Genomic DNA, 19,192 nt, shown 5'->3' with positions numbered 1-19,192 from the left:
TCAGAGTATGCATGGACTTTTGCTTACAAAGGAGCAAGTCGTTTAACGCTATTCTGTGGGCATCTTTGTATGTGCAACACATCCATTAGTTTACCATACCCTGTCCCTCTCTGAAAATTAACCTGAAGTCAAAAGGCTGTATGAAAACACCCTGGGCGGAGCAGCAGATTCACACTAACATGAAGATAGAAACCACTTAGGGGGTCAGACCCAGAAGCCCACAATCTGTGGCTTGTGCTAACACTCGCTCTGACATTCCTCTAAAGACAAGGAGAAGGTTAAATCATATGATCAAAGCACTTTATTATGAAAGCATATAAACAGATGCTGGAAAACTATTCTCCTGATGCTGAAATTTTTGAGCTCCCTTTTACTCCCCAGTCCTGACTACTAACAGTCATATTTGCTCCAGTTCTGCTCCCTAATGAAAGCACCAATGGAGTTCATGGAGTGAATGATCCTCCAGTACCCATGGCATGGCAGGAGGCTGTCCAGCACTGCTACCATATAACCCTGCCTGTTCCCTGCACCAGCCACTCTCATGGAGGCAAGTTACATTCCCTTTAACACCCTCCTATGCCTCCAACATTATGAATTCAGTACAACATTAATTTGTTAAAGGTGGAGTTAGAAGAAGCACCTTCTAGTCCACTGAGAGAACTATCCCAGACTTCCTAGATACATGGGAAAAAACAGCAGTGATTTTGCCTCAGTTAAAACTATAGAAGACATATTTTATTAGTAATTATAAGTATTTAGCAGCACCAGTGCATTTTCAGACACTTTATAGACATTGATGAATTCAACCTTGTAGTCAACATCTGTCTTTCTGCTGTAGCTTCAGACTCCAAGACTTTGCCATCCTTAAGGATAAGATTATTATGTCCAAGGTATTTGTCATTCAGGAGGAAGCTAATTACTTCCATTTGTGTCTGATGATTGCCTAGTGGTCTGGATCTCTAGCATTGCTCAGGCTTTCCTCTTCTCAGGGCTCAGTTTACAGCACTTGCCTATTTCATAACTGATCATGACTGTTAATTTATAAAAGATTCCTGTTCGGAAGCAGTGTTTGTTTCATTGATTGGAGTTGGAAGGAGGTCTCAGAAATTGTGAAGCTGCTCCCTAGTAACAGAGGCATTTATCTCAAGCCATGGCAATTAAACTGGATGTTGGGTCTGCTTGGAAGAGGTTTTTTAAGGTAGGGGTCAAGCAACACAAGAATCAGAGGCATTGTGTGAGCTAGAGGAAGCGGGTGTTTTTTCAAGGCCACGTAGCCTGAGGCATTTGTGGAAGTGGCTAATAACCACTCTGTGCTGAAAAGAAATGAGAGGTTTCCTGTCCTCATATTGTTAAAGGAAAAAAAAGCTCTAAGTGAAAAAAGTTAGGAAAACTAGTGCAAAGATATTTTAACACAAGTTAATTAGGGTTCACGTGGTGCTATTAACCACAGAAGATAAGACTTCCATGTGCAGAACTTGAAGTCATGCAGTCATTTGCATATTTTAAGAAACATACTTTCAAAACATTATCCTGGGTTCTACAAAGCCTCCACTCCTGTCCAAGGTGCTCCCATGACCTCCAGTGGGAAAAGGACATAAAGTATGTTTGGGATCATCCCTTCTCTTCCTTTGATTTGGAAAGGTTTTATCATGTTCTTAGGAAGAGGATGAAAAGTCACAAAAGAAATCCAGAAGCAACTCTGAAAATACTAGGTTTTGCTGCAGCATATGTATTTTTATCAGTTCTATATTTTTTGTGTAAACAGCAGGACCACACACTAAACAGTGTTTTTTATCTCTTTCCAGCTCAGTGCCCCCATATGTATCTTTAAATGCATTGCCTAGATTGCACTCAGCAGAGGAGCTATCCAGAGACTATTTCCAAACTGATGTGTCTGTATACTGTCAGAAAACATTGCTGATTACAACTAAGTATTTAAGCAAATTGCCAGAAGAAAAGATTTTTTTCAGCATGGAAATATTTCAGTATCATGTTTTTAGTGGTAGAATATTTTTTTCAGAAAAAGTGTGAAGAAAGTCAAGTGCATCCCTAGAAAGCCCCAACATAGGCATCTTGCTCTCTGCCTGCTTCCCCCTTTCTGTTACATTTTTTACTTGAGAATATGCTGCTTTAAGCATCCAAGACTGAAGGAAAGAAGAGTGTGATGAAAAATGTTCCTCTACTTTGGCATTGTGTCTCTAGTCCAGTACACATGAATGGTCACAAATTGTATCAGATGAGGACACAGGACTGAAGGGAAGAATATGGATTATCTAGCCAAGCTCCTTACAGTCAACCTTAAGTGGTATAAAAGATGTATATTTTATTTCATCCCAGGCAGAAGAATCTTTTCTTAATTTAAATCCAACTGTCCAGTGCAGTCACTGAACACTACAGTTTCTGATGAAAGTACCAAAGTTCAAAGAGCTGGGTGTGATTATGAGCCACTGTGCAATGATAGGACACAGGTTTCAGAGACAGCACGGGCAGACCCAACCTTACTGGGCATTGCCTGGGCCTCACAGTGTTGCTTCAGTGCCCTCAGCTCGCTGAGGTGGTTCTGCACAGCCCAGCACTGTGCAGTACAGGGCTGCCTTAGTTACATGGCATGATCCTTTGCAGAGGGAAGTATTTGGTGTGTAATTCTTTACTGCTTGACAGCCCCAAATAAGTTTTTTTTCCTTCAGAAAGTCTTTGATTCTCTTTAGGAATCTTCTAACTATGGGTTTTCTTATTAATTTCCATCTTCCTTGTGCTCTTAGATCCTCTAAGCAGAGTGTATTTGAAACCAAAAAATCCATCTGACTCCTTGAGTACCTACATAAATGCTAACTACATTAGGGTAAGTAATTGTACACTCTTCATGTACTTTTGAGAAAATATTTTATTTGCCGTGTGAATAGCTGGGTTTGCCGAGGTGCCATTTATTTTATTCTTACCATCTTCATTGATAATTCCAGATCTTTTTGTCTGCATATGTGTGATAGAAGTAGTTTCATAAGCCATTTCTAACAAAGAGCACAAAGTCATGAATGTACAGAAATGGTTTTAATTAAAAAATTACCAAGTAGTTTATAAAAAACATTAAGAAACACATGCATTACTGTTTACTTTTGTATTTACTGTTTCATATTGACCTACTGCCTTACAGTAAAGAGGGCTACCTTTAAATAGTGACAGATACCAGTACTTTCAAGATACCAATTGATAGTCCTGAAATTACAGTTAAGTAATTAAATAAATACTGTAACAAGTTTGTGAAAATGTACAAAACCAGACATGTTAAATATTCACATGTGCCCACAACACAGCCATTCCCATTTTACTCCCTGTACTGGTCACATGACACAATGACATAACCAGCATGAATCCTGATCAAAAGCAGTATTTCTAGGTGTCAGGTGAGCTATAGTCCTTGATCACACACACAGACACACACACCTGCACACAGAGCTTTCTTGAACTCATGAAGAATATATGCTAAATAGACTACAAAAGACTAATTCAGTCATATTTTAGGAGTGTAATCCTCTACCTACAAAATTAAATGTTTTCTATAGAGTTATTATCCAGACCCTCCACTGGAATAAAAGTAATAGTGCAATGAAAATTTGGCCACAGAGCTCTACAATGATGTTGCTTCTTTAATTATAACGTGTAGGTACACAGCACCATGCCCCTTACCCTGCCTCACTTTGCATCCTGTACTTTCATCATTTCTTATGAAGACATCATCATGTAAGTAAGCAGAGTGGTTCTATTTGGACAGCAGTGACATCGTGTCCAAGAGCCAGGCCATATGTTGAGTCCTCTGAGGTCTCCCTTTTTCCTATGCCAGCCCCCTTCACTCTCACATATGGTGATTCCTCCTGCTACTAACACCAGTTGAACTGTCAGCAACTGTGGAAAAAAATGCAACCCAGCAATGAAATGAAATTTAACATCCATGTATACAAAATCCTTGGGCTTGCTGGGATCCTGACAGACCTGGCACGGACAAAGTATGTTCAGGCAGATTGGTGAGTGGCTGGAGGACAGTTTGTGCCAGCCCAGGATTGTCCCACTGGTTCATGCAATGAGTAGCAGCTGTCATGAAGAAAGGCTCCCAAAAGGAAGACCCAAGGCCAGAGGCTCCCACACCACCTCATGCTGTTTTCCATTCACTCATTCCCTTCAGACATTGCCAGGCTCTTTCCTGCATTACTGTTGGGCACCCTATCACTGCACAAAACCATGACTTCTCCTTTTCTTGAAAAAAATAAGAAGATATGTCTTGTTTTTTCCATTTCTTCTTGTCTTTCTCTCTCTTCTGCTTCCTCACTGTTTTTCTGACCTTTCTTTGACTTCCTGAACATCATGTGTGTCTTGGAACTCCCTATACTCCCTGTATATGTTGTCCTTCCTACAAAGTTTCATAAAGCCTCTTCTTCTTTAGAAAACAGGTATAGGAGAGTCTTTGTAGATATGAGTTTTAGAGTTCTTCTTTTCTTTCCTGTGGCTTATTGACTATAAACTAGCTTGAAAACACTGCTGCAATTTAAATTATAGATTAAAGTACCACTGGATGAGGAAAGTCCCAGTAACTTGAAGAAGGGAGTTATCTAAAAGAAGCCAAATAAGCAGGGAAATTTGAGAGGAATTGTTGTATCCTCAGGAGTTCATCAGATTGGTTTCCAGAGAAAAAACTGTTCTACTGAAAAATTTCTGATCTGCTCTACTTTTAGTTGTAACTTCTTTCAGTTAATTTTTTTTTCAGGTTAATTTTTCTGCCCCTTCTGCTCTTTTATTCACCTGCAATATAGATTGATCACATGAATTTAAAGTAAATGCTTTTGTGTCTGTTTCTAAACTAGGGATATGGAGGTAAAGAGAAGGCTTTCATTGCAACTCAGGGACCCATGATTAATACCGTGAATGATTTCTGGCAGATGGTTTGGCAAGAAGACAGCCCTGTCATTGTTATGATCACAAAGCTGAAAGAAAAAAATGAGGTATGACAACTGGCAAAATTGAGAAATTATTCCTGTGGCTGCATGCTATGGAAGGGACTTTAGAAGATATAGAAGGAAGCTAGCAGATAACTGGTTCTTAAATAATCTGTTAATAAGAAATGTGAAAAATAATGAGGGTAGCCAAGTACATCAAGTGTAATAGCATAGCCATTGTAAGACATTATGTATTACAAAAAAGAATTCCATTTTCTAGATCCATGCTGTTGGGTTCCTTACTTTTTAAGAAACACCTCATTTATCTGTTGGTCACCTCTGTACTTTGTTTTTACGTTCTGGTATATAAAGACTAGATGGTTAATGTTGTGCTTAGCAGGTTTTTTTTTGACATGGCTGAAGTTTGCACTTTGCTGTAATGTCAGGGATTTAATCCATTCTCAATGTTACAAATCTTCTGGACCATCCCAGAAATACACTTTGGGCTCCCAGATGGCAACACCACAGAGGAACTTGGACAGAATTGAAATAATACTCTTTACCTTGGTATCAATTAGACTTGACAATTTTATTTTAGTGGCTAATGGCCAACTAACTGCCTGTTATGCATTCCATGGCTTTTGCATCAATTCCAAACTATATCTTCAATATTTTTATTAAGTAATCATGTAAATTTTTGTCAGGCTTTCTTTGATAGTGCCAGTGCCCATATTTCTGACTACCAAAAATTACAAAAAAAAATCACTCTCCCATGCAGAAGGCCAATAAAAAAACCTGTTCTGGAGACTGAATGCTAAAGAAGTGGTTTACAGGGCTTGTGGGCAAGAGAGAGTCAGAAATAAAGGAGATGGACTTTCTTCTTGAGTCCAGACTTAGTAATGATTCCCAGCTCCAGGTAGGTGCCTCAATCACGTCTCAGCACACAGCCACCTAAGCACCAGGGCTGTATTTCCCCTGCTACACTCACACCCCTGCTATTCAAACTCAGGTGCATGATGGTAGAGCAGCAGTTTATTCAGGCAAAGTTTCTGGTCTGAGTGATCAAGAACCAAGAGTCTGAGTGCATTCCCAGGGCTCAAACTCACTGCTCCATTTAAATATGAACTCAGTAGACATAGTCTTCTTTTTTTGCCCTTGATTGTTGCTTTCCTCTTTCTCAGCATGAGTTTGGACTTCTAACATGAACTTAAAATCCAGGGGATTTTAAAAAACTGTATATGAAAAGTAGGTGGGTCCTGTAAAATGTCCCAAGACCGATTCCCAAACCAGGTGCCATTTTGCACTAGACTGTTCAAAGAGGTGTTCAGAATCCCACATTTAGGATTCATCATGAAAGCATAGCAATCGACCAAGCTAATAAACCAAAAGAGTAAGTATTTCACTGAGGAAATGCTGACTGTTTAAACACTCACATCTGACACTGTGTAAGAAGAATGACTTGAAAGAAGTGTCCAGTGGTTTTCATCATGTCAGGAAGCTCTGTGTTTACCTGAGTTACGCAGGCTCTAGGCACTGGTGTTTATAGGCATTGTTGTGCCTGGCAGTGGTAATTTCCTCCACATAGAAAGGGTGAGGAATCTCAAGTTGTTCCCAGGCTATATAGAGAGGCTGTGTTTGTGCAAGCTGTCCTATCTAGAAACCTTAGGAGCTCTCCCACTGTCAGCATGTTCCTCTTGATACCTTGCTTGCCATTGAAAAGAAAGCAAACTCTTACTGGCCTTGCTCAGCATATTCTCTTCACTGCTAAAATATTTGCCCTCTATAGAGAAGGCAAAATCAGATCTTATTTAGCATAGTAACACTTGGTATTTTTTCCTTTCTGGGGTCTGCTTTATTTCCATCATTTTCAGGGAGGTACATCTGCAGTATACAGACATACAAGTACCTTCATATCTGCAAGCATATTTATCCACTCATCGACATTCACTCGTGAACAAATAAACCACCATACCTGACTCTTGTGTATAGGCTGTATTCCTCAGTAGGTGTAACACCACTCAGCCTTCATTTGAACTATGATGTAGTGTAATGTATGAAGTAATGTATAATAAAGGACCTCTCAAATGAGAGACACATGAAAAACCTTAATCTCAACAATAAATTAATTTATTTTGCATTAAAAAATTATTTGGGACATTAGTGTCCTAGTTCAATATATTGATGTAACAAATTTGGATTAGTGATGGGAATTGTGTGAAATTATGATGTATAAAGGTTACTATAGGATTACTTCCATGTATCAGATGAAAAAATGGTTTAGACTTGCTGTGGTAAGTATGAGTTTTTGCAAGATTGATTAAGAAATGAGTACAGAGTGCTGAGAAAAATATTTCAGCTGTAGAAAGGAAACATGCAGAATTTGTAAAACCTGTCCCCAAAACTGCAGAATGTCTGAACAAATTGAAAATCTCCCTGTGCAAGGAGAGTCCAGAGCAAAGGAGCTTCTGCCCGAATAACTGGTGATAAACTTGGAAACTAGGCCATGATTTTGGAGTTACTATGAGGAAAAACACATCTCATCTAGTGATTGAGGTACCCTTTGTGGTCACTGAAGAGCAGTAGTCACCTCCAGAGGATGATCCATCCCATTTTGAGAGAATGAGATAAATCACTAAGTGAAGGTGACCATCTCTAATTCTGTACTAATATTCTAGGGCACAATCTTCCAAAGCTTTACACACAGGGCACATACAATTTTCATATATTACTGAGTTTAGTCAGAACAACTGAGCAGTGGAATTTAGATAAATTCATGAGATGTAAGAATGTCACAGACAAATATATATATATATATAATTTCATAGAGAAATTTATAGACTTCTGTTGTATAAGCTGATTTTTGTCATTGACCTATGTACTACATCAATTATAAGCATTTATTCTGCCTTCAAATGTTACTAGCAACATTACCTGTTAAACAGGAAACATATTTTGGAAAGTGTAAGTAAAGAATCTTGTACAGCCTTCTGCAAGAATAGAGAACTAATACTGCCTGATGCATCAAATTACTCTGATAATGCAAATCTCGTTAGTAATTAGATAATCTAGTAATTATCTAGGACAATCCTGTTAACTCACTGTTTAAAGCTCATGCTACATTTCATGTAACATTTTTTCCCAGTTGGTCTATATATGGTCCACATATATACAGCCAAGTAGATTTTGGAATTCAGAAATCCTACCTTTTACAGACTTCACATAAACCTCCTTGAAGTCAACTTATTAGTTGAGTATTGGTACCATATACAGGTTTTCAAAAAACTTGTGAAGATTTGGTGCTAACTGTGAGGATTTCAGTATACGAAGGCAAATCCTGCAAGCCTCCTTAAAGTGTACCTCTCATGCTTGAGTTAGTAGTGACAGTAAATAGAGGGCAGGAGTAAAAGGGATTCTGGAATTGAAGCTTTGCTGTTATTATTCCTTCCTGTTTTGTTATTGGTACCTTTAAGGTATAAATTTACAGGCATAGCTATATGGAGAAATACCCCAGAAGCAGAGTTGAAGTTAAACTCCGCAGAGTTGAAGTTAAACTGCACAAATATTTGAGAATTTTTAACTAATTTTGTTCAGGGTCCAAATGCAGAGAATGTAAAGGCACTAAACACCACGTCACCTGGGGCAGCCTCCCTCCATTTGGCCGAGCTGGGGACCAAGCTGCAGTAGGCACAGTTCTGGCAAGTTGAAAACATTGCCTGTGATAAATCACAGGTGCCAGCCCCAGACCATGGCAGGGCCAGATCCCACTCAGTTATGGAGATCCACCTCAGGAGCAGTCCCATGAGGCTTGGCACCCAGGGGGCATGGCATAGGGCATGCCAGGAGACAGGAGAGGGAATGGAAGGAAGCCCAAGCCTACAGCCCTGTCACAGGGGGGAACGGAAAAGGCTGAAATCAATTAAAAGTCATGTGAGAGAATGTTTCTTGTATAAACTTCCTGTTTGTCAGGGAATGTTTAGTTGGGGGTGGGGAGGGGCCATGTTTGGTTGTTTCTGATAAATACTGTGTGCAGTGAGTTTTTACTGCTTGCACACATGAAGCTGGACACCAGACACTTCATCCACTATATCGGATATTTGAAAAGGTTTAAAATGTTCCTACCAGAGAAAATTTTTCTTTTATGTACAAGTAACAGCTAGAGGCAGTTTACTTTTTTTTGTTATGGTCCTGAGATTTTGTATATTCTTTTATGTATATATAATAATTTCTCACTCCTACTACCATCTTTTTTTCCCTTTTTTCAGTTAAGTTTCAAAAATATGTTCTTTCCCCACTCCTTAGAAGTGCTTGCATCAGCTTACCCCACCTGTATTTTCAAGGCTATTTTTAAAGCAGCAACAAGCAGTATTTTTAAAGGATGCACAGCAACAGTGTTAAAAATAATCCATTGTATCTCACTAAATGTAGACAGACTGTTAAATGAAAGTTATTTTAATGAACAGCCACATTTCATTGTCCACCCAGCGCAAGTTGCCAATTCCAGTTCTGGGAAAGAGTCAAGAAAAACACTCCTTTGGAGTGCCTGAAGGTTTTGTAGTGAGCATTTCATGCTCACATTTATCAAGAAGTCTCAGGAGTTTACTCAACTATTGTTGATTGTCAGGGCACAATTGTGTATTTAGACTTTTCTTTTTCCCATATTAGCACTGAAAACTACACTCCCAGGGAGGGGCATGAACTGCAGATCTGGCAGATGATAGTAACTCTATGTGTCACATGGGTAGACTGTGGAACTTGTGAACACTCTTTTTCATACAAATTTCTGAGTATTTTATTGCCATTCTTGATCTCTTCGTGGAGACAGCAAATTTAGGATGTTCGAGTAGTTCTGCAAAAGACAGGATTTGAACGAAGCCAGTCAGAAGGGCCAGCATTATTTCAGGAAATGTGGCTTTCACACACCTTATACTATTAAGGTAATGAGCATCTATTTTTAGAAAAGCATTTATACAACTGAGGTGATTCAGTTCAATCCACTATTGGGGTATCAGGTAGCAACTTAAATATCACACCTGGTGATAAAGCCTTGCATTCCACTGATTGTTTTTCTGGATAATTTTTAACAGTATTTACTGAAAGTTATGCTTTATGGCAATTAATTATATTAAAGGCATTGTTTCGTTTTGCTGCATAATGTAGGCTACTATCTATCTACATGTATACCAGTTGCTTCAGCAAGAGTTTATGAGGAAATACAAACAAGGTCTTTCTGGGATTCCTATTATTGTAGAACTGTTCTCTTGGGGTTTGGGGCTTGTTTGTTTGTTTGTTTTCTTATGTGGTTGGTTGGTTGGGTTTTTATACCTGTGTGTTGGATATTAAAATAGGTTTCCTTTAAATGTTGGGGAGTCTTTTTATTTAATGAATGAGTTGGACTGGGCAGCATTATTTCAGAAAATGTGAAATATTTTCTTAAGGGAATAAGCATCCATTTCTAGAGAAGTATTTATACAACAGAGGTATTTGCTTTCATATAGCCTCTGGAGATACTCTAATTTAAATGAATAGTGAAGAATATAAGCAAACTATTGAAGGAGAAAGTAAAATTATTTGCCTTTTAAGTACCATTTTTCATCTCCTTTTTAGTAGAAGTTTGTCAGATAAATTGCTGATATAGTGTAAAACTATTGATTCCTTAAGAATTCTGCATAAAATTTTGTGTAGCTCTAGCAAGACTGAAGAATTTTTTTCACACCAATTTCCAGTAAGTTATATAGTAAAACAACTCAGGATCTTCAAAATAATTTAACATACACATTAAGGCAAATTGAGTTTAGTGAGATCTAAAGACACATTTAAATGCTTTCTTGTATCAGGGCCCAGGAGAGTAAATAGGATAAAAGGTCTTGTGAGCAGAGGACAAAATCTCGATCTCTTGCTTAGAAGGAAATCCCATTTGGGAAGACAAAACTTCAAAAGTTGAATTTTAGAGTTTTCTAGGAAAAAAAAACTCTTTAATTTTGAATGTGGAAAACAATTCCTATAACTGAACTTCACTTAGCTTTTAACAATAAAGACAGCTGTGCAAATTGTTCTGTGGAAGAGATCTATACTGTAAAACTCAGATCCTGAAAACCAGGCCTAAGTCATTCAGTAAAAACTCTGCAAAATATAGGAGCACTCCTGACATGAATAACACTTCAGTTGAATTAATCTGAATTTTGCAGAAAAACACATTCTGTGTGAAAATTAGATATGAATATGGCTCCAGGATTCAGTTTGTTGATGATATTGATGATTGCTTTCCAGAAATGTGTGCTTTATTGGCCAGAAAAAAGAGGAATCTATGGGAAGGTTGAAGTTCTTGTTAACAGTGTTCAAGAATGCAAAAACTACACTGTCCGTCAGCTTACAATAAAGGTAATTATCTGCATCTGAGAAACCTCATTCACAATGCTCTCTTTTCTTTATTGTTAAATGAAGTTAGAGTGTTGGCTTTTTTAAAGGATATAAAGTTTTGCAGGAGGAGCTATGAAGCTGCAAGGTAGGGTTGAGGCCAAAGTACTGGAATACTTATTGTATTGCCACTTTGTATGACTCTGGCAATAAAAAAGGCTTCAAAAAAGAGTGCAAGTTTCATTTTCTTGAACTGCATTTGTTTTGAGGCCCTTTTAGCATCGCCAGGGCAAAGTAAAAGGATTTTAGTTAATGACAAAACTATCATAGCATCGTTCTAAAGAAAGATATACTGCTCATGTTGTGTGCTGAGTGCAACTACAACATATCTGAGAAGCTAAAAAGAAGTATATAAAGAAATCTTCATGCTTTCCTGGTTCTCACTAAACATAAATTGTGGAAAATAAGACAGATGCTCCTCTTCTGAGTTAGCTCCCCTATTACACTCTCATGCTATCAGATTGACCTGCTGCTCCTGATAGAGCATTACAATAAATAATGTATTGGGAAAATTTGTGTAATGTTTCAGCTCCAGCATTGAGAAGTGAGGAGAAATTATATCATCCAGTACTAATTACCCTAGCCCATATTTAGCCCCTCGTTGAAGTAAGTGGTAGCAGACTCTTTTGGAGAGAATAACTGAACAAATTGGGATATCTTGTTATTCTAGAAGGACAGTTCTTCTACATCTTTAACTTCAATACTCTTGTAATTTTAGTATCAGAACATTATAATGACCTTTAAAGACAGAAAAACATGATAATTTAGACATTCAGAAGCCCACATCAAGCTATCCTCTCTAGATGTTGTTGCTGATACAACACAGACATCTGACAATTCTCAATTGACAATATACTCATGAAGTCAGTAGCCAGATGAACAGAACTTACACAGCTGGAAAAGTCAGTAGTCATAAAATAGAATTAAGACAGCTGGAAAAACAGCCAAATTTTCAGGTGCACAAACTCTTCTTATAATTGTGTGTCTGGATGCACATCAGTTACATCCTCCAAGTCTAATATAAAGAATTGTTTAATCTCTCTTAACATTTTTACTGCCTTTTTACCATAACAGTGTAAGAAATAAAAAGAATACAGTTGTTCATATAAAGTCTTGGTGTTCTTTGCAGCAAGGGAGTCAGTCCCGCAGCGTGAAGCACTACTGGTACACGTCCTGGCCAGACCACAAAACCCCCGACAGCGCCCAGCCTCTGCTGCAGCTCATGCTGGACGTGGAACAGGACAGGCTGGAATCCCTGGACAGAGGGCCTGTCGTTGTGCACTGCAGGTAATTGGCCAGCCCTTCTCTTTAGTGACTGCCTAAAGCAAGGCTGCAGCAAATTGCAGCAAATAGCCCCCCTGAAGAATGTGTTTGGGGAAAAACAAAATTCCCCAGTTCCTCCTCATGTTAATTGACTTTTTTAGTGACCAGTAGGCAAAGCATATTGCAGAGCAAGTCACTTTTGAGGAGCAAGAATCAGGTACAAATTTGGAGACCAAAACACATCAGTACTGCAATTTGTGAGCATTTTCACAAAAGCAGTTGGTTGGATATTCAAGAGCAAAGTGCTATTCAGTACTCAAGAATAGAGCTTTAATCACAAAAATTATAATGCACCAGAGGATGACCTTCTAATAATTCGAGTTTAATTCTATTTTATTGCTTTATATTGATTCATTACCCCATGTTGCAATTTAAATAATAGGAAGTAGCACTGGATTTGTTATATTGGTGGAAAGAAGTAGATGAAGCAAAACAGAAAGTAAAAAAGAAAATCAGTGTTTTCTCACTTGGTTTGTCTCATAACAGTGATGACACATCTCTTACAGTCAGGATAATACTTCTTTCTTTTTCCTAGAAGTACATTAAATCAGGACTTTTCATATTCAACAACTTTCCAGTTCCATATTTAGGAGATTTAGAGAAATGGAAGACACATTTGAACCACCCATAATTTTTGAAAACTAGAATGTGATGAATAAGCAACTTTCCCAAATTTTATGCAGCTGTATTTATCAGGGATTGTCGTTTCCCTAACAATGCAGAAATCTGTGGATAGCTGTTGAGATTGCCCTTTTTCTAGTACAGATCTTCAGTAATGAAGGTCTTCAAAAGAATGGGATGTCTGTCTGAGATGAGTGATATGACAGTAAGGTCTGTAAGCATGGGCAGCAATTTATTCATGATTAAAGAGAGATATCATCTCAATTGTGATTAAGATATCATCCCAGTTGTGATTAAAATTCATGGTTCTTCAGTCACAGCTCAGCTATCTATATGTTCACTGTGGTCTACAAATCTCACACTCCATTTTCCAGTCAGACAGTTTCTTCCCTTTTTGTCTGAGTGAAGTCATGGACCCAAAATTAGTTTTTAATATTTTCCGCCAATTTTCCTGCCATTTAGCATGAAAGCCATGAGGTGCACTGCATTCTACATTACTTAAGCAAGAAACAGAGTGGGGCAGAGATTCTCAAAATTGTTGAGGCCTCTGGGACTAAAATAAATGCCAAAGTGGCTGTTTCCCAGCAGGCATCAAGAAAAACCTGGGGAGCTATGGCACCAAGTCCTTCACCATCCTGCAGAATCACAGGAGAGACAGTTAACTTCATCAGCATGGGTCTAGGTCCTTTTTGCCTCCATGGTTAGAGGTATGGTTAGCAGAACCCCTGTATGCTTTGAGGACTTTAAACATGAATTTTAATAACTAATAATAAAATAAACACTAATAATAATAAAATAAACACTACTGAATTATGGCTTTAGCTTGGTTTCTCCTCCTTTTCAGTACATATCTCCATAATTTGCTTGGACTGGGCCTGAGAATACTCAGATTTTGTAGTGCTAATGAAACTTGGTTTTCTTACCATACACTTGTATGCAATGCGAAAAAATGTAAGCCTCACAATACCCACAGCTGGACTGCAGGAACAGTGCACACTTTTATTTCTCTCTATGAAAGTGAGCTGAGAAGTCATCCTTGCTAGACATGCACCCAGGAACTGTGGGTCGTAGCAATTCCAAGTTTCTTTTTTTTTTTCTATTTTCATAGCTATTTAGTGTTTTTCATGTAGTTCCTGTATCTGTGAACTTCATTCTCCTTTTAAATTTTGCCTTTTTTTCAGTGCTGGTATAGGAAGAACTGGATGTTTTATTGCCACAGCCATTGGTTGTCAGCAGTTAAAGGAAGAGGGAGTTGTAGATGCATTGAGCATTGTCTGCCAGCTACGAATGGATCGGTGAGTTCCAGAAGAACCACAAATCAGTCAATGATTCTGAAATAATTACCAAAATGATTTGGTAATGATCAGTAATTATTCTATAGTGATTCTGAAAACATTTTCACAGTTGAATGTTACTGGCTGCCATTGCTTTTGCTGACTTTCACAACCACATTAACTGAATAATCAAGGTAACATATGCATTTAGGTCCTGAATAAGGAATCATATTGTCTTCTGGGTGAAACTTCCATTGAATGAAATGACAACCCTGTAGTTGCTGGGCACTTGCCACTTCTCTTTTCCCCCACTAAAATTTTCTGCTTGCTGTCTGCATCATCCCATTGGGACATAAGAGAGGTGAGACAATCTGGAGACAAGGGATTTTCTTTGAGCCTGGATTGACAAAGAAATGCAGGCTCACTGAATGTGTAGCTTCTATGAGCAGTGGAGAAAGACAAATCTGGTGTTGTTGCTATTTCATCAGCTGTGCTGGGGGCCTTTTGAATTGAGTTGGCAAATTTACTCAGCCTAAGAAAATACCAAGGCATTTGTTCCAGACTTTTCTGAAGTCAGATCAATTCCCTGACTGAATTCACAGCTTGGGAGCAGGAACAGTGTAAGCCAGCATTGTTGCAGAGTGCTTTGTTTTGTGAAACCATGACTGAAGAGGGATTTGTGTTTTGAAGGAGGATGTGGGTATTGTGCACAGTGGAAACTGTTGGTTGGGTTGTACTTTTCTTTCTTCTTCTGCTTGGAGAAACAGGATTTTGTATAAAGTAAATAAACAGAACTGTACCAAGAATAGAGGAGTCTCCTCTTCTGCAGTAGGTACAGTTCATATAATCTCCTTGCAAGTATCTTAACTGCTTCTGACACGTGTGTCTTCTTTAAATGAAAAAATACATAGGGTGCAAATGCTGAAAAATAGCTTAGGTCAAAGGGTTAATACAGAATTTTTCATGTTGTGAAAAGCTCTGAAAGGTACTGGAACTATGAAGTGCAGAAGGATCAGAATCCATATAGTTGACTGTATTTATGGATTATCTCCTCTGCCTTCCCCTCCCATATGGCTTCATCATACTAGACATTGTAATATGAGCTTTACAGGGCGACATGAACTGCTCAGAGTGTAAAATTCTCCAAGGGGAGTTATTGACCTAAAAATCTCAGCAACAAAATAAGAAGGAATAGCTGAGAGGAAAATGCTTACTCTGTTTTAAATTACCAACTGCAAATTTCCAAACCTCTTTTCTGAATATCTATCTGTCTTATTGAGAAAGGTTTGAAGTGTTCTTCCCCATTTTAGTATTTCTATTAGGAAAAAATCTTTTTCTTATTGCTTTTACAATCCATTATAGAGAAGTGAAAGCAAACTCTGGTCTCAGCTGCCTCTTTTAACATCCCTATTTCAGACATAAAAAAACAACCCAGATTTTCAGCATTATTAACTGACAACACAATTTTATTGAGTGGATCTGCCTAATGAACTTTCTTTTACATATTAGTATCCTAGATAAACTTGGAAAGAGAATGGAAATCTGACCCAAATATAACATTCATAACAGCAATTTCCATGACACAAAGCTTGTTATAAGAATTGTTAAATATTGTGATTTGTACATTTCTGTATTTTTTCAAGTTTCAGGCTGTATAGACAATGGAGATCTTGCTTCACATTCGCAGGCATTGCCTGAGACAAAGAGTATGTCTCTGTTTTAATTTTTAAAGACATTTCTTTGGATAAAACTCAGTAACCAAAACCTGTCTTTTCTTTTCTTGTTGTTTTTTTTTTTCCCAATTGGCCATATTGCAGAATGGATCTCACTGGCCAGGCAGTCAGTTTATAGTCATGATTATTAAGGCAAAGCTTAGCAGCCCCTAAGACTACAGTAGCCACTGCCTGCCCTATCAGATCATGTGTCCATAAAGTGGCCAAGAGTCACTGTTACATGGACAAAGCTCAATGAGACTGGCCTCCCCTGCTGTCACAGTCCTGACATGGTGGTCATTGGCAGGTGATGTGTGAGAGAGGGTCATTACACGTGTCATGAAGCTGGCAAAATGAACTTATAACCTACGAGACCTGGCTGCAAGAGCTGGCTGTGGCCGTCGTGGTGTTGCACTGGCAGCATGGCCAATGTTAGCAGTGGGGTACAGTCATGAGCAGAGCAGGATCAGTGCTGAGGCTGTCTTCCTCATTTATGCTGGCCAGCAGTTTTTTTCTTCATGCATCACATTGCACTCAAGAAAAACCCCAAAAAACCCCACCAAAACCAAAAAGAGATTAGGATGGTTTTATCTGACCACCTGGGATCCAGGAACCTGGCTAGGAGGTACGCTGAGTATTTTATCCCTGATATCCTATCTCCACTGAGTTCCTGGCCACTCAGAGCTGTGTCTTCCAAACACAAGTTACTACTGGAATGAACACACTCAAGGATGTCCACTCTCATGTGGAGTTTTTATCACATGGGTCCGTGACCACATTTCTGCCAAAGTGAATCGAGCAATAGGAAAAAGAAAAGAGCCGACTCGAGAGACTCACAAGTAATGTTGTAGTGACTTACCAATGCATTCCTATTGCCCAGCATGTTCAATAAAAACCAAACAAGCACCCAGACAAATTGCATATGGTGGCAAAAAGTTATGCTGGAAAATAGTTTAATTAATGCCCCATGTAACTCTCCCTGGAAACAGAGTTTTAAATAAGTACTCCAGCAGGGATTGAGACAGGACAGAGCTGTTCCTAGGCAGGGTAGGTCCAGGTACCACTTCCTTCTTAGCTGTTTAGTGTAATTTAAGGGGTGAATGGATCTGACAGTAATATGAGAAAATGGACAATCCACTCAAAATATTGGCCCAGGATGTAAATACAGCCATGGTCTGTGTGAATTTGTAAAAAGACAGACCCACAGGTCTGCTCAGCTTGCTTTTTTTTCCCAGTTCATTTTTTATATTTTGCAACAGAAACAGGAAATGTTTAATGTGAGGCATCTTCAAGACTTACTGTGACATCGAGAAACTTTGCACATTCTTAACCTTAAAGGCACATTCTTGGAATGACATCCGATAACTTTGCTCTTGGCTCCTCAGACAGGATGAAAAGAGTTTCCAGTGTGCGTCAATTCATTGTTTAAGTGTTTTGACTAATGGCCTCAGGTTAAAAAAAATAATCCCAAACCCTGCATCACATTAATTCTGGAGCAGACTGCATGCAGCTGCACTAGCAGCAAGCCAGAGGGCAGGGTAAAGGACCTTTTATGCACTCATTGCTACCCGAGCAAAGATGGTCACAATCCCTGAGCCCTCAGGATAGCAGGGTCTGTTTCTTCCAAGCAACAGCCCAAAGAGTCTCAGAGGCAGAGAGCCCAGCAGCTCACAGAGTAGCTGGCAGTGCAGGCTAGCAAATAGACAAAGGGTGCACACCCACAGGTGCTGTAGTTGTGGCCACATCCCTTCTGGACACTAGGGACACAGGAGAGGAAACCTCCCTCCTTGAGCAAATTTCCTCCTGAAACGCTCATCCACACAGACATTTCCACAAACCAATGTCTTGGGATCACAGATAATTCCCTGCTACTAAATGTGAGCCTTGCATGAGAATGAAGGTAAGAAGGACTTGGGATATTGATAGATGAAAAACTGACCAGGAGCTGGCAGTGTGCACTTAGAGCCCAGAAAAGCAAGTGTATCTTGGGCTGCATCTAAAGCAGCATGGCCAGCAAGTCCAGGGAGGGGATTCTGCCCCTCTGCTCTGCTCTGTGAGACCCCACCTGGAACCCTGCATCCAGCTCTGGGGTCCCCAGGGACAAAAAAGGCATGGGCCTGCTACAGTGGATCCAGAGAAGGGACATGAAAATGGTCAGAGGGACAGAACACCTCTCCTATGAAGAAAGTCTGAGAGAGGTGGGGCTGTTCATCCTTGAGAAGGATCTGGGGACATGTTTTTGCTGCATTTCAATATGAAAGGGAGCTTATAATAAAGACAGAGAAAGCCTTACTACCAGGGTCTGTAATAATAGGACAAGAGATAATGACTTTAAACTTAGAGAGAGTAAATTCAGATCAGATATTAGGAAGAAATTCTTTACCTTCCCATCCCTAGAAGTGTTTAAAGCCAGGTTGGATAGGGCTCTGAGCAAGCTCATCTTATGGGAAGATACCCCTGCCCATGGCAGGGGGTTTGGAAGTAGGTACTCTTTAAGGTCCCTACCAATCCAAACCATTTTGTGGTACTGTGGCTCAATAAATCCTGTGTATAATGGCACTGACAAGGCTAAGTAGTCTAAACTTCTGAGTAAGACTCCTATGCCCTTCAGCTGGCAGAGATATGGACTCTTTGCCCATACAAGGTTCAGAAGCATCATAACCCCTGAACTGTGCCTGCTAACACGGGGCAGACACCGTGGTGCTGGGCTCAGCCCCCTCTGACACACGCTTTCCTGGGGTTTTTTAGCACTGAAGAGGAAGGAGCAAGGATCACAACCACAAACAGCCTAGTGTAGCCAAAATTGTTTTAAACTGCCCTTTCTGCTAAGTCCTTTTCTCTGGATGTGTTCCCTTCCCCCACCCCTTGCGCACAGCAGATCTAACCTGGGAAGTGCACTCCCTTAGAGAACATCTTGGGGGAG

General features: G+C 39.3%; 1 protein-coding gene across 3 annotated transcripts in view; it reads left to right on the top strand.

The window, feature by feature from the left end:
* The window catches only part of PTPRR (protein tyrosine phosphatase receptor type R), a 138,751-nt gene that overhangs the window by 116,655 nt on the left and 2,904 nt on the right, over positions 1-19,192 (top strand). For all 3 annotated transcript variants that reach the window (XM_054276267.1, XM_054276275.1, XM_054276283.1), the window contains exons 9-13: positions 2,763-2,842; positions 4,854-4,991; positions 11,193-11,303; positions 12,469-12,626; positions 14,465-14,578. In XM_054276267.1, coding sequence (XP_054132242.1) covers positions 2,763-2,842; positions 4,854-4,991; positions 11,193-11,303; positions 12,469-12,626; positions 14,465-14,578 — 601 coding nt within the window. The remainder of the gene's footprint in view (positions 1-2,762; positions 2,843-4,853; positions 4,992-11,192; positions 11,304-12,468; positions 12,627-14,464; positions 14,579-19,192) is intronic.

This window comes from Melozone crissalis, unplaced genomic scaffold (genome assembly GCF_028551555.1).
Source record: "Melozone crissalis strain CALT ecotype California unplaced genomic scaffold, PUWL_Pcris_2 ptg000004l_1, whole genome shotgun sequence".
NCBI classification, from domain to species: Eukaryota; Metazoa; Chordata; class Aves; order Passeriformes; family Passerellidae; genus Melozone; species Melozone crissalis.
The sequence above is the reverse complement of the archived record's forward strand: the minus strand, read 5'-3'. Positions and strand labels throughout refer to the sequence as shown.